Source organism: Dermacentor variabilis, chromosome 3 (assembly GCF_050947875.1).
Source record: "Dermacentor variabilis isolate Ectoservices chromosome 3, ASM5094787v1, whole genome shotgun sequence".
Classification (NCBI taxonomy): domain Eukaryota; kingdom Metazoa; phylum Arthropoda; class Arachnida; order Ixodida; family Ixodidae; genus Dermacentor; species Dermacentor variabilis.
In genome coordinates this window covers 141,340,378-141,355,337 of record NC_134570.1, presented here as the reverse complement: position 1 = coordinate 141,355,337, position 14,960 = coordinate 141,340,378, and the positions used below count along the sequence as shown (strand labels likewise).

General features: G+C 46.3%; 1 protein-coding gene across 3 annotated transcripts in view; it reads right to left on the bottom strand.

The window, feature by feature from the left end:
• Positions 1–319: 319 nt before the first annotated feature.
• The window catches only part of ssh (Protein phosphatase Slingshot), a 380,590-nt gene continuing 365,949 nt past the window's right edge, over positions 320–14,960 (bottom strand). For all 3 annotated transcript variants that reach the window (XM_075686428.1, XM_075686427.1, XM_075686429.1), the window contains exons 12-14: positions 14,488–14,688; positions 12,511–12,842; positions 320–5,742 (exon numbers count right to left, since the gene is read on the bottom strand). In XM_075686428.1, coding sequence (XP_075542543.1) covers positions 3,251–5,742; positions 12,511–12,842; positions 14,488–14,688 — 3,025 coding nt within the window. In that variant the 3' untranslated portion in view covers positions 320–3,250. The remainder of the gene's footprint in view (positions 5,743–12,510; positions 12,843–14,487; positions 14,689–14,960) is intronic.

Here is a 14,960-nt window from a genome sequence, read left to right as displayed (position 1 = left end):
CACTTAAACGGTTAAACTGCATACACATATTTCTAATGATGGGAGAGTGCAATGATAGTACTCGGCATAGTATAGCTTCTAGTATTACAAGATATTCTTTGATGATTTAATATTAGAATTCTCTGTTAAACTGGTAAACTATACTGTCCGACTATGAATGTAAACCATGATCTTATCGCTTTTGCCATAATACTATAACATGTCCGAGTCGGTTGTCAACACGTATGAAGTGAAAGTAAATTCGTGAGATATTTCGAATGCACCTCTGTCGCAAGAAGCACAACAGTATGGGGGTTACTGAAGACACAGGACTACAACATGGCTAAAATCGTTTTTATTTCAGAAGAATACTCTTCTGATTTTCTTAAATAATTTCTTTCGGCCTAGCGCACGTACGTCATACACTTCACCAACCTCATTCCCTCAGGCACTCCTCTCTCTCTCTCTCAACTTTCTCCAGACGCACAAGACGCGCTTTTTCTCTGCAGCTTTCACGCCATGCAGCAAAGGAGATGGAACGACAAGGGTGGGACAGAAACAGGAAATAAAAACAACAGACAAGAGAAAAAAGTAAATCAAAAGGAACAACAAGGCAGAGACAACTTTGGGTCAACGGCAAGTGTAAGAGCAGTGAAGCTACAACAGCTGTAAACATTGTATGGCACATTTCTGTCTCTTCTTTCTTAGAACTAGAAAAGGTGGGCATGGAAACTCAGAGCATGAGTTGAAGTTGCACCAAGCACATGCGTCTGCATTTCTCTCACTAGAGCAAACATGAAAGAAAAAAGGCCAGCAGGGAAGAAAATGAAGACATTGCAAAATGCACGTAGTGACTTTGCTTCTATGGGCAGTGTTTTGTCAACAGCAGCCTTGCAAATCAAACGCAATGCGCAGCTAGCATTCACTCAAAGCTACACAGCAACAGGATGAAGCAATCAAGCAATTGTGCAGCACGTTTCTGTTCTCACACTGTTTTTCAATAGCTGACATGGCATCAATGCATGGCTTACAGCAACATCCCGACGGTAGCTTGCACCAGTTGACGAGGTATGCTCATGAACTGCAAAAAATGTGTGACATGCTTTTCCTGTGCACACTCTAGTGTGCCTCAGCTGAGACATTGTTTTACAAATTTAAAAAATAATGCATAAGCTATTAGGAATCTGAACTCAAATCTCGCGTGAAGATAGAACATTGCAGCGGATGCATGGTGTCCGGTTTGTTGACAACCCAGCCCATCTTGTCAAAACGGTGTAGGTGAAAATATTTAGCACTAACTGGCCCTGATGGGTGAAAGTGGCTCATGCCGAAATTCCGAGGTGAGGTCAAGTGGGACTGGACAGTTCGGAACTGACAGAACTGGTGAAAACCACTGGGGGCTTTTTACCATAAATATTGTGATTGGTTTCTCTCTCCACCATGGCTAGGAATCACAGAATCAATGCTTCTAAAAAAAAATGTGTTCTTGTTGTTAGTACAATACTTATTCAGCAAAAAAAAAAAAAAAAAAACGAAGTGCACCATTATGCTAAGTTGCAATAACATGATATAAGCATTGTACAAAAATGATAGATTTCAATGTGTAAGAACCAGTAGATTAGGTGAAAATTTTGAAATGTCTAACTGCTTAGAGAATGACTATGCAGGTTCTCGGGTGTGTTGAACACAGCATGTAGTAAATAACATGAGTGTAGCAATGCCACAATTGCAGAAATGAGATGACGGGCGTCTCCTGAAGTATACTGTTTATCAGCGCATATCACTGCAATTATTCATCACTGCTCTGCCAGAATCCTGCCCTGCAGAATAGCACAAGACAAATTGACCCTATGAAACTGATCCTCCCCCCCCCCCCAAAAAAATGAACAGGAAATAAAGACCTGCATGTGCAGCTACTCATATCGACAAGTTTCTCGCCAGCAAGCCCCTTTCATGAGTAAAGCAAAAGGGACCCGTGAACAGTTGTGTCAAAGTTGTGTGTAAATATTATGCTCATGCAACCCACCTGTCTAAAGTGAGTAGTCAGGCTCCAGTACAATTGTGAAGCCCTATGCTTTGGTTTCGAAATGTGCAAGTGCCCGAGATGCATAAGAACAGCTTTGTGCAGAATCGTAAGTAAGATGCGTTGCGGTGCCTCATATCTTTGCCTCAGGCACTTTAGTTCATTCGCTAGTCCCAATAATTAGCAACAAAGGATGTAAAACAATGACATCTGCAAAAACAAAACAAACAAAGAAGGACAGTTCGGTATATCCAGACTTCGCAGGAAATTTGGGTGGTCTTCTTGTTTTCGCAGCTTGCATCTATGTAAGCACAGGGCACAACTGGACTTCCCTCGGCACAACCATTGAGCTCAGCCAAATCGGCTTGGCAAGTATGCCTGGTGAAGTGCCTGAGACAAGAAACTACTGAACCCTTTGTTCATCGGCAGTCAAAAGCATTTGTCACATATTATGCACAAGCATCACTCCTGCAAAATGGGAACTGAGCACGCAAATAAGCTGTTGCACTCCAGACTTCAAAAGACGCTCATGAGTAAGGCAAGCACGTCTCTGAATTCAGAGGGGGGATGGCAGCTGTTGTTCTAGAGAGATTTTACTATATGTTTCAGACTTCCCAGGGGAAGGGGAGCGGCCCTCGTCAAAGCTCGTTCACGCAGCATAATTTTGCGGCGTGAAATCGTTAATTCGCATTTGTGGATGTACTCTGGACATCCTTAGATAAGCATGTTCAAGATTGAAACAGGCTGCTGAGAAGGGGGACAGCGACTGTTTGGGAGGAGTTGAACGGAAGGAAAAAGGGAAGCATCAGAAGAGATGTGGCAGGGCACTACTGGCCTTGACTGAATGCCACAAAGTTTCTGTTCACATGGACAGAGAAAAGTGGTCACACATAAGCAACGTCTACTCCAACATGCACAAACAAAAATAACATACACTCATTTCTCTTTCTGTACAGCGGTGGAGGCGGGGGGGCGAACATCACACACATACAAGCGCACATACATACATTCATAGGAGCTAACAAAAATGGGATAAACAAGTCTACATCCAGAGAATTTTACAATGTCCACCACACCTACCAACACAAGTATTTCTGGGAAGTAAGGCTGTGGAACAAGAATGAAACAGAAAAAAAAATTTGGAAAAAGGGGGTTGGAAAACAGGAAAAGGTGAGGCCTGCGTGTCTGCATGCACACACACGCACACACACACCACAATGTAAAAAGGTGGGGGTGGGGAGGGGATCATCACATGGTGTTGTACAGCGGGTTGGCATGCCTTTGCCGCACGGTCAGTTTGCTCAGCGGGTGAGTTTTGCCTTGTTGCTTGCGCACTTTTCTCTGGAGGCCACCAGGCAAGGTAGTGGTAGCGTTGCCAACAGGTGCCGGTGCTGGCATGGTAGCAATAAGCGCCACGGTGGGTGTAGCAGTGACCATCGCTGGCGGCGAGGATTCACCGGATCGTGGCGCCCTCGCCAGCAGTGCCGTTATGCTACGACTAGCCGACAGCTTCCGAAGTCTATCAGCATCGAGACTGGTACACCTGTTTGGCGTGGGTGGGGCTGGAACCGCAGGCACTGGCAGTGGGTCTGGACCAGTGGGCCGGCCCTCCGAGAAGGCACGAAGACCGCGTAGGGGCTGGCTGCAACCATGGCGCTCACACACGGGGGAGTTGGGCGTACTCGAGCTGCCGCCACTTATCGGCTCGTTGCTGTCACCGCTGTTCCTTTCGACAATGACGAGCCTCTCGGCAATTCCAGCAGGTTTAGTCTTGCCATTCCGTGCCTTGGCCTCCAGCTCTTTGGTGAGCCGCTTGACTACGCCGACTGCAGATTCATCGTCATCCGGCTGCTGCTGCTGCTGCTGCTGATCGGTGGTATTGTTACCGCTGCAGAGAGCTGGAGAGTCACCAATACTAACACTAGGAAGCATGGTGCTTCCGAGTTCTTTGATGATTCGCGCTTGCTCTTTTTTCGTGCGTCCCGTGCTGTCCCCCACCGGAGGCTTCCGGTCAGTTCTGGCTGCTGGCGGCACTGCCGCTGTGGTGCCTCGGAGCGGTTGCAGCCCTTCTAGCACAGCTCTCTGCTGTCGCACAATGCCCACTTGGGGAACTTCGCTCGGTTCTGATGCAGGAGTGATGTTTGATTCGATATGTTCCAGACCCTGACCGGAACAGAGCAGAGGCGAGTAGGCTTCCGGTGAACTGTTAGCACAGGGGATAAAGTGCATGGCATTGGAGATGACATGGCGCGTCTCACAGAGGACTTCGTTAACGGCTTCCATTACTGATGGTGTGCTCATGCTGTGCTTAATTTCAGGACTGGCCGAAAATGAGGGTAGAGGCTGAGCTTCGCCTGATCCTAAGGCGAGAATTTTGGGCGGACTTCGCCCGCTCATGCATGTTGATGCAGCAGGCAGGGCAAGAGACCTGGGCCGGTGCTCACAACGCAGGCTCTGAGAACGCAGTATCTGCCTGCTAGGTGAAGGACCATCAGGCAGCTGTTCTGGAGGCGTGGAAGGTGTGGAACGTGTTTGTGACGGAAAAGTGCCACCTTCGAGGCAGAGTGAGCGGGCGAAGCTCTTCTCCTCGAGGCACGGTTTCGCCTTGCGGAGTTTGCAGCGAGTTGGGAGCCCCCCAGTGCGATCTACCGGCGGTCCCGTCCGCTCTTCATGGAGTTCGGTCTTCTTTCCATCCACCTGAAGCTCTGCTACGAGAGGCAATTGTGGCATCACAGCCACTGTGGTGTCTCTGCGTGCCTCCAACATGGCACCCTGGCTCCTGTCCTCACCAAAACCCACCTGTAGCTTGCAAATCTCTGCCAACGGTCTTGCAGAGCACACAACGGCATCGTCAGAGTCGCAATGCAGCAAAGGGTGATGGCGGCCTGCCGGCCGGCAGACCACCTGACTAGAGGATGCCAGCAGGCCTATATCAGTTGCTGACCTTTGTAGTGCAATGCCCCCAGGACCTTGCGAAGTGGACACTCTGTCTTCCACACTTCTCTTTAACACAGAGGAGAAGGTAGCTTCCTTAGCTGTAGGAGGTGGTGCCACTGTTATCATCGCCGGTTCTAGCTCCTTGTCGGAGTCACCAGCTCCACCTCCCAGAGTCCAGGTAGAAGGTGCGGGCGACGACTTCACTATCACAGCCATGTGCTTTGGGGTCAGTGGTTTGGTCTGAGACGCCACAGGCTGCACATCTCTTAGCAGCTCCAGTGACGACTCACCTCCACCACAGCTCGCTAGACAGCTGTACAGGTTTACCGCATTCTCATCAGAGGTGCCGGTTTTTGCAGGTCCACCTAAAAATGCCGATGGTGGCTTGTTTGACCATGTCACTGCCAGTGAATCGGCGGTGCCACTGCGGAGGATTTCAGGCTTCGCTGCCTGTTTCGCTCCAGCTGCCACCGATTTTGGGACACCAACCTGCGATTCCAGCTCGCAGATGCGATCCTTGACCGAAGCAACGCGGCGTAAGCCAGGGTCTTGCTCATTATCAGTAATGGCAACGACAGCGGGTGAGCACATGGAGGGTGTCACAGGAGCCACAGTGGGAAGGCCAGCCTTCGTGCCATTGGCAGCAGCATTCTTTGCATTCTTCTCTTGTTCTGTGGCTTGGACTTGCTGAAGTGTCGACACGGTGCTGGTGTGGGGTATGGTGTAACACAAAGGATCTGTTCCATACCGAGGACGCCCTGTCCGCCTCCGAGAGGATTTCGTCCTTCCATTTGCGAGGGCCACTGGAACATAAAAGCAAATTGGCATTCATACATGGAGTTGAACCCTGTTTTAAAAAAATGAACTGTAGCTGACTAATGCATATGACAAGGCAATCGTAATTACCCTTTCACTTCCCATATAACCAGGCTTTTAAAAAGTTGTTTTATCCTTGACACATAAAAACTTATAATGTAACTCTAATTGTTTTAACGAAGTAAATATTTCCTAGAAATTTATATAATGAATCATATTTAGTTAAGATTGAACATTCACTTATCATTTGGCAACAATTGAACTCTGGCAACACACAACACTCCTAGTAAGTCATCTGATGCGGCTGTTCACAATTTTCAGAAACTTTTTAATACCGGGCCATGTGCAAAACTAGTCACACTGCCAAGTCAGTGACAATGGCTTCTGAGACCAGGCAGCACGTTGCTCACTGATTGTCTGGGAGGCTGTACTATGGCAGCACTATACTTTCTCAACGTTTCGCCACAAGGTCTCTTCAATTTGTTGTCCCGGCCTGTCCAGGACTACCCGAGTCACTGCGTACGCAACACTCATTGGGCTCAAAGCACCACCTAGGGCAGGCTGGCATTGTCAGGGATGGATAATGAGGCCCACTGATTCCCATGTTCAGCGCACACAACACCCTGCACTATGGTCGAGTGTCAAGTTATCATCCGAGCACCTAGCTGATTGGTTAATGCTGTGCGGTGTAGCTGCGGCTGCACTAAACTGCTGCATATGTGCAATTAAGTTAAGGGCTTCACATTCAGCTCTTAGTATTCTCACTTATCAGCATTTCAAGAGCGAGGACACACCAATGGAGCACTGCAAGCACCTGACTTCAGACAATGCGGGTCACTGGACACCAGCACAAAGAAAAAGATATAGTTCGTGGGGAAACTTGACTCTCCCGTGAATGAATGAATATGTGATGTTTAGTGGCGCAAGGGCCAGGTATGGCCAAAGAGCGCCATGCTAGTGTTAATGAGCTTGCAAGTGGACTGATGAGTTCTGTGAAGTTGATGAGGTGTGGCTGTAAAGGGGCCTAAAATAGTTGCTGTAAATTGCGTAAAATATGTTTAATAAGGTTATGGCTACAACTAATGACGTGTACTATCAGCCTTAAAATGCCCTGCGAAAGAATGATGCAAATACAAAATATGTCAGATGCTAAAATTGGCTAGGGCACTACTGCCTCGCCAGAGCCCTTGAAACTCGAGGGCCCAGAGGCATGTGCTATACTAAACAACTATCATAGCAGCACCCTCTGGGAAGAGAATGTGCCATGAATTTAATAGGCTTATGACATGTAGAACAACATCATTCAAGAAAGCGAGGACTGGTTTGGTCTTAAAAAGTGGTTCTTCACCAAGAAACACAGCCGGATGAAAAGGGACACAATAGTGGTGTGCAAGAGGAAAATGTTTCTTCCCGTCTCTTTTGGCTTCCTGACACTCCAGGGAGACGTGGAGGACGGTCAGCCTTTCACCACATCTACCACAGGTTGGAGGCTCGTTACCAGTCAAGAGAAAGTTATGAGTGCCAAGTGTGTGTCCTATTCTGAGTCTAGTGAATAGGACATCTGTTCTTCGTGTTTTCGTAGCTGGGGGCCAGAAACCTAACTTTGGCTTAATCATGTGAAGCTTATTGCTCGTTTTAGCGTCCCACAAGCGCTGCCAGCGGCTTTGCAATTTGCTTCGTAGCAAAGGCTTCATGTCTATGGCAGGGACAGCAGCAGAACGAATACCTTGCGATACTACTGACTTGGCGATTTCGTTGGCAAGCGCATTACCTTCTATTCCTCTATGGCCAGGAACCCAGCATATCACTACATGTCTACAAGATAAATAAATGTTGTACAAGATTGAGTAAAGTTCAATAAAAACAGGGTTTGTATGCTTCTGTAAGGACATTAACGCTTCTAGAAAACTTACCAAATCTGTGAATATTATTGCTCTGTCAAGTTTTAATTTCTTTATATATTTTACTGCAGACAGTACTGCATAGGCTTCTGCAGTGAAGATACTTGTTAGGGGGTTCAATACATCAGATTTAGAAAAAGAGGGACCAAAAGCAGCGTAAGACATGCCAGAATGTGACTGACGCGTCTGTGTAGAATTCAACGCACAAGTAGTTTGACTAACGTTCACAGAAATACACAGCAATTTCGAGCTCAGGAGCATGCTTTGTGACTTCCAGAAAGGATGCATCGCAATCTATCACCTGCCACTCCCAGGGCGGTAATAGCTTAGCTGGAGGCATTAGGCGATGTTCCAGAATTGCGACATTCATTTCTTTGCTAAGTTCTCTCACACGCAGTGAGAAAGGTAGTCTCATAGAGGGTCTATTATGAAAAAGTGTTGCACACATCAAGTCGTTAACGGTTGTGGAACACGGATGCTCCTGATTAGATTGCACTTTGAGAAACCAGGTGAAGCTGATGTATGTTCTCTGAAAGTGGAGTGACCGCTCATCTGACTCTACGTATAGACTTTCGCCAGTGGCCAGATGGATACGCAGATTGTGGATGGGATGTAGGATCTTTAGCGTGCTCGGGTTGGCAGAGTGATATAGCACTGCACCATAGTCCAATCGTCGTGATCGAATAACGCTCCTGTGAAGATTCAATAAACACTTCCTGTCGCTACCCCATGTTGTGTGGGGTAGGATTTTAAGTAAGTTCATTGCTTTTAGACAGTTTGCTGTAAGATATTTTATGTGTGGAATGAAAGTAAGCGTGGAGTCAAGTATAACACCTAGAAATTTGTGCTCTTTGCTCACAGGTATTTCTTGCCCATACATTTCGACAGGGATCTGCAGCAAGCTTGTTCTTTCTGGTGAAAAGAACATAAACTTTTGTTGGGGTTCACTTTGAAACCGTTTCTGTCTGCCCACTTAGAAACATTGTTCAAGCACTGCTGTACTTGTCTCTCACAGACTCTTAGCTTGCAGGATTTGAAACCAATTTGCATTTCGTCTATGTAGACGGAATAAAAAATAGCTGGTGGTAATGATGTAAGAACCGTGTTCATCTTAATGACAAAGAGCGTGCAACTGAGTACGCCTGTGTCCATACAGGACCCCTGTGTCCTGTATGAATGTACGCGACAGTGCATTACCTATTTTTACAAGGAATGTAAAGTTGTGTAGGTAGCTATCTATAAAGTTTAACGTATTGCCGTGGATGCCCAGCGCTAACAGGCGCAGGATTCCATAACGCCAAGTTGTATCGTACACCTCTTCCATATCATGAAACACGGATAAGGATTGTTTACGCGTGAAGGCATCGCGAATGTTTGCTTCGATGCGCACAATATGGTTGGTTGTAGATCGTCCTTCTCTAAAACCACATTGATATCAATCAAGAATTTTGTTTGACTCAAGGAAGTGTAAAAGGTGACAGTTGATCATTTTTTAAAAATGTTTACGAGTAAAACTTGTGAGGGCGAACGGGCGGTAACTTGTTTCTAATGTGGGGTCTTTGCCTTGTTTCATAATCAGAACGACAATGGCTTCTTGCCATGCAGTAGGGAGGTACCCCGCAGCCCATATAGCGTTGAAAGGTGCGAGTAGCGTTATTTAAGTATCACTGGGGAGGCGTTAAATCATGTCGTGCGTGATCCTGTCAGGTCCAGGTGCAGAGCTCTGACACGCAGTCAAGGAGGCTCTCAACTCGGCAATGTTAGAAGACAAATTATAGGGTCCATTCTGTCTGCATTTGCAGTCGATGGCCTTGTGTTCTGGTACTTGTGCTTTAGGAATGCCTCGGAATAATGGCCAGAACTGGAAACGTGCTGAAAGTGTTCACCAAGAGCATCAGTCTGGTCTTTCAATTTGTTCTCTTCAACGTTCACTAGGGGCAACGGATGAATTTCTTGTCCCTTTAGCCTTCTCAGCCTGTCCCATACTTTAGCTTCTTGAGTATATGAATTTATGCCTGAGAGAAACCACTGCCAGCTCGCCCTCTTTGCATGTTGTTGCGTCCTTCTCTGGGATTTACCTGTTTAAATTCTATTAGATTTTTGGCCGTAAGACATTCAAGTAGTTTGCCCCAAGCTTTATTGTCTCCTCTGTGCCTTTCTACAATCATAATTCCACCAGGGGACCCATCTTTTGAATGAAGTACCCCTTGTTTGAGGAATGAACTTTTCAGCAGTGTCAACGATAAAAGTGGTAAAGTATGAAAAAGCCTGATCTATACTAATATTATCTATAAGTCTTGTGATAAATAGGTGAATTCCTTAAAACATTCCCAATCAGTTGACGCCAGTTTCCAGCGAGGGAAGTTGGTTTACTAAGTTCAGCGTTACTGGGAAGTGATCACTTCCAAATGGATGTTTAATCACACCCCATTCTAAATTAGGCAAGATAGAAGCCGAGCTGATCGACAGGTCTATTGATGAGTATGAATAATGATGTGGATTACAATATGTTGGTTCTTTTTTACTGAAGAAGCACACATCAGAAGTTAAAAGGAAGTTTTCAATGAGTCGAGCTCTCACGTCGCATTGCAAGTCTCCCCACATCGTGTTATAAGCGTTAAAATCTCCGAGTATGTAAGGCTCGGGAAGCTGATCGACGAGGTTATAAAAGTGTTTTTTCGAGACTATGGTTCGGGGGTGTATAAATGGAACATACAGCGACCAATTTATTAAAAAGAATGGACCGAACTGACACTGCCTCAAGGGGCGTCCGAAGAGTGACGTGCGACGTCTGAAGGGGGAAGGCAAGTTACAAACTTGTCGGCTACTAGTGCTTCACCGCCGGAGGTGTTAGCCTCATACCGGTCTTTTCAGAAGATTCTGCAATTATGAAGAAAATTTGTGTTCATAAGTTTCAGATGTGTCTCTTAAACAAACAGCAACTTTGGGTTGTGTTTGTGTAGTAGTTCTAAAATGTCGTCGAGGCTATGAAGAAGCCCTCTGACATTCCATTGCAGTATTTGTGTTTCTATTATGATAAATGTGTCTGGTGCTGTGTGTTTAAGAGATGGAGATTAGCTCACGGGTCCTTTCGAGGCACCGTGATGCGAGGTTTGTCTTTTTTTGAAGCGGTAGCAAGAATTCCTTAGGCGGTGGCAGCCCCATCTGGCTGGCCGTTGGTCCAAACACCCGGCATTGGCTCAACCCCCAGGATCCCCTTTTCCCCGGACACGACTAAGCCGCACACAGTTAGACCCAGGAGGGTCCAGCCCTCGTGTGCTCGGTTACCTAAGTGGTGTCACAACACACCGAACGCTTGCCGACGCAGACGCTCCTGCGGGGGACTCTCACTTGTCCCTCGACATTGTTTCCTTCACATGGCTCTCGCGTCTCCTGTAATGCAGCTTCTCTGAGCAGCTAAGTGCCGGCGGCAGTCGGTGTGATCGTAGATTACTTAGTATGAGAGATGGCACGAGTGTTGCGCTACTAACGCCACTTGATGGTGGAGTTACTTGGGCGCAAAAACCTGTTTGGCTTGGGGTCGGCGAGTTGCATGGATGGTTCGCACACAAATGCAGACCCACTTCACAGGACCGTCCCGAGGAATGCTTCAGAGCAGGGCCCTGGGACGGACGAACCCAACCGTTCACGCGTGACCGTACATGCGAATGAGTAGGCGTTCGTGTCCAGTGTGAGGGCAAACATATTTGTTGAATATCCTGTCGCAGTCAGTCAGACTTCCTCAATTTGTTGTGCGCCCATTGGCAAGTTCTATGGGTAATAATAATTCGGCTGGCTAAATTGCTGTATAAGAGGCGCAATAAATGCCCTTGTAATTGTCTGCACTACTCTGTTGCCATTCTTTTGTCCCAAGAGCATGTCTGAGACTCCACAAGTTGATATTTCTGCAGCTACCTTTATTTGTCTGCTCGTGTCCTGCGACGACGATTGTATGAAATCAGACGATTGCAGCGCTTCATAGCATATTCAAGAAATGCTGATAACTTAAGTGAGCAGCTTATGCCAGAATAAATTTACGCATGCACTCTTTATTCCTTTCATGGTCTTCCGCATGCTGTTATGTTGGCGTAGGCTTAACAGGGGATAACAAACATAACCACACTGCCCAGCACTCAAAGTTGGCCTGGAGAGTGGTGAACAATTACAGTGAATTAGTAGCTAAATAAGTACTTCTGGCTCTCACTTCAACTTTGTTAAAACAATACATTTTTCACGAGCATTTTAGACACTAGAGGGCATTTTTCAGTTGGGTAGGGGGCACGCATTGCTATTTACAAAATGAAGATCCTAAAGGCTGCGAGTTCTAGAAGCACCCAGTCAACAACAGTGGGACCTTCAGACAATGACGCTGGCTCAAGTTACCTTCTGGAGAAAAAAATAAAAATAAAAGTGAACTTGTGTTGTGCAACTAATCCTGACCCATAGAAATGCATGGGCGCCAGCCAGGGCCTTCAGTCCAGATCAAATTAACCAAAAAACTTTGTTAACCAGATCCAAATTAACAAGTCTACTACAGTATGCAGATTCTTATGGTTTATCTTCTTCACCACAATATTACTGGCTGGACAAACTCTGTTTTTTATTTGTTAAATACTTCTTCTTTCAACTAATTTGTGTTTAGAAACAGCACTTAATTTTCTACAAGTTATAATGCTGCATAGTATATTAATGCATTGTCTATAACGACGAATGCTTTTCCAAGAATCTCGAAGAAGAATGATATCTTCCTGCGGTAACAAAAGAGTTAAAAGAATTTCAGCAAACATACTGCACATCTAATCAAGCAGGCACACCCCACGCAGAAGTTGAGAAAGGCAGAGAGGCACCAATTACCATGGCAGGGGGTGGGCATGCACTCAGAGTTGTTGTTGCTGTTGTTGGCGGCAAAGAACACCTCGGAGGCGAGATCATCTGGGGACCACGACTTTGGCCGGCTCACACTACCGGGGACCAGCAGGCTGTTGGAGGCACTGCCGCGACTGCCACCAATTCTCGCAACGTTGCTGGCGTCGGCTGGGCTGCCACGACCTCCACCACTGCTTCCCATGGCGAGCGCCTGAGAGGCTGCTGCTCGACACTCGCGCCTGCCTGCCCCACGGTCAGGCTGCTCGTCCTTGAGGTTTGTTTCAGACTTGGAGCGCCAGATACTGTTGTGCCGCTGTTTGCTGCACAAAAATGAAAGAAGGGAAAAGTGGCATTAGCACTGGTGTCATGCAGCATTATCAAGCTGCACTATTGCACCAATGACAAACGAGAAAGAATTCTGGTAGGGGTGCACAAATTTTTTTAAACTTAAAATATGGATAATATCATAATTTCAATGTTCATATTCAATTGGAAAACCATGCATTAGATAACTTTCGAATATTAGGAACTAACCAAGTACTTGGTTAGTTCCTAATATGTACTTGACAGTGCACTGCTGAGCACAAAAAAAATTTTTTTTTTTCATGGTTGTTGTCGGCAGTGTGATGGATTTGGGGCCTTTGACAATTAAGGGATCATGGGGGGCGGGGCAGTACCAACAGTGGACTATGCTCTAGTTGGCTGGATGACTACTTTCTGAAGTCGTCTCATCACATAGGTGAACACTTCTTGACCATGATAAAAGAATGTTTAAATGACCACTGAAAATGTGTTCATTATTTTTCGGTACTACTACAACATTCCTACTCATAAATGGTTCAGTAGATAGCACAGTTCACAAAAGCAGAATGCTGCTCCATATGACTTCATGACATTGTCATCATCATCACACCAATCCTGCTTTTTGTCCCCCTCTCTTGCTTCCTTTTGTGCTAAGTTTGGTGGGGTTGGAGACATTCATCATCATCATCATCAGCCTGGTTACGCCCACTGCAGGGCAAAGGCCTCTCCCATACTTCTCCAACAACCCCGGTCATGTACTAATTGTGGCCATGCCGTCCCTGCAAACTTCTTAATTGGAGACATTCAAAAGACAGCAATTGCTTGGATTTTATTCAGTCATCAACACTTTTTTTTTAGTATCAAGCCTTGCAAGAGTAGCGCTGAAATGTTATTTCTCCTGTTACAGGGATGGCAGTGTCCTGGCTTGCTCCACGAAAGCTTAACTGGACCAAATAAGTGTCCGTCACCGACTTTGTTGTGGAGTTGTGGAGATAATTTTTACGCATTGAGGTTATCTGGTACTGGTGGATAATGAGTAAAACTTTGTTGCGCCGAAAATTTCATTGAGCTGGCTTTCGTTATGCAGGGATTCAACTGTATAATTACCTATCCTTCCTTATAGCCACCGATTACAAAATTGTCAAAGTTTTCAACCAGCGAAAGGTCATGAATTCCAAGTGTCACATGAATGCAGTGAAGTGGCAAAGATGTGAGAGCACACTTAAATTCTGCTATAAACACTACACAAAAAATTTGCGAGCACACATCTCTCCATAGCTCCCATGCCATTATCGATATGCCAGATCCTATGCTCATAAAAAGGCACAAGAGAGGGCCTCCTGCACTGAGAGTGAGTGGCAGGGTAGCATGCGAGAGCAGCTCCCATGCACGCACATAATGTATGCACATATGTGCATGCATTAAGTGTGGGCACTGTTGTTCTAGTGGTGGCATACAAACCGTACTAAGATGTCCGCTTGCAATTGATATCGTGTGACGCCGCCTTTTCTGCAAGCTCCAGTAGACATTCGCTTAATCTGGCATCATGAAAGACAATGCACTCGTGTGACGCATGCATAGGAGGGGACGAAATCAGATTCACATCTCTACATCTTGCTGTCCCAGTGGCCAAGTTAGGAAGCAAGCACTGTGGTGATTTACCTTGCGTGCAGAATGCCTTGGTATGTCTCGAGCTGTTTGAGGAACCCCGAATTTGGCTTGATGCAGCTGCGGCGGGTCTTGACGAAGTCGAGGGCCTGCCGGAGGTCCCAGCCATAGGCCTTCATCACATATGCAATGACCACCGATGCCGAGCGGCTGATGCCCATCTTGCAGTGCACCAACACTTTGGAGCCCTGCTCTCTGCAGGGAATCGGTGGAGACAGCCAACACTGTTGAGGCCCGCAGCTCATCTTTCCTACACTTGAATTGTGCAGTAAGATACAAACACACCTTCTCTAAGAATATCAAGTCATCTCTGTGGTGACAGTAATTATGGCCACAGTTAAGGTGCATGCGAAGTTATCTTGTGCCCTACACACTAATAATATACACCGAAACAGCTGACCAACTCATTGCTGCATCCACAAACACCATTTCTGGAGCAAAGAGACAGTCCCAAGGTAGACAAATCT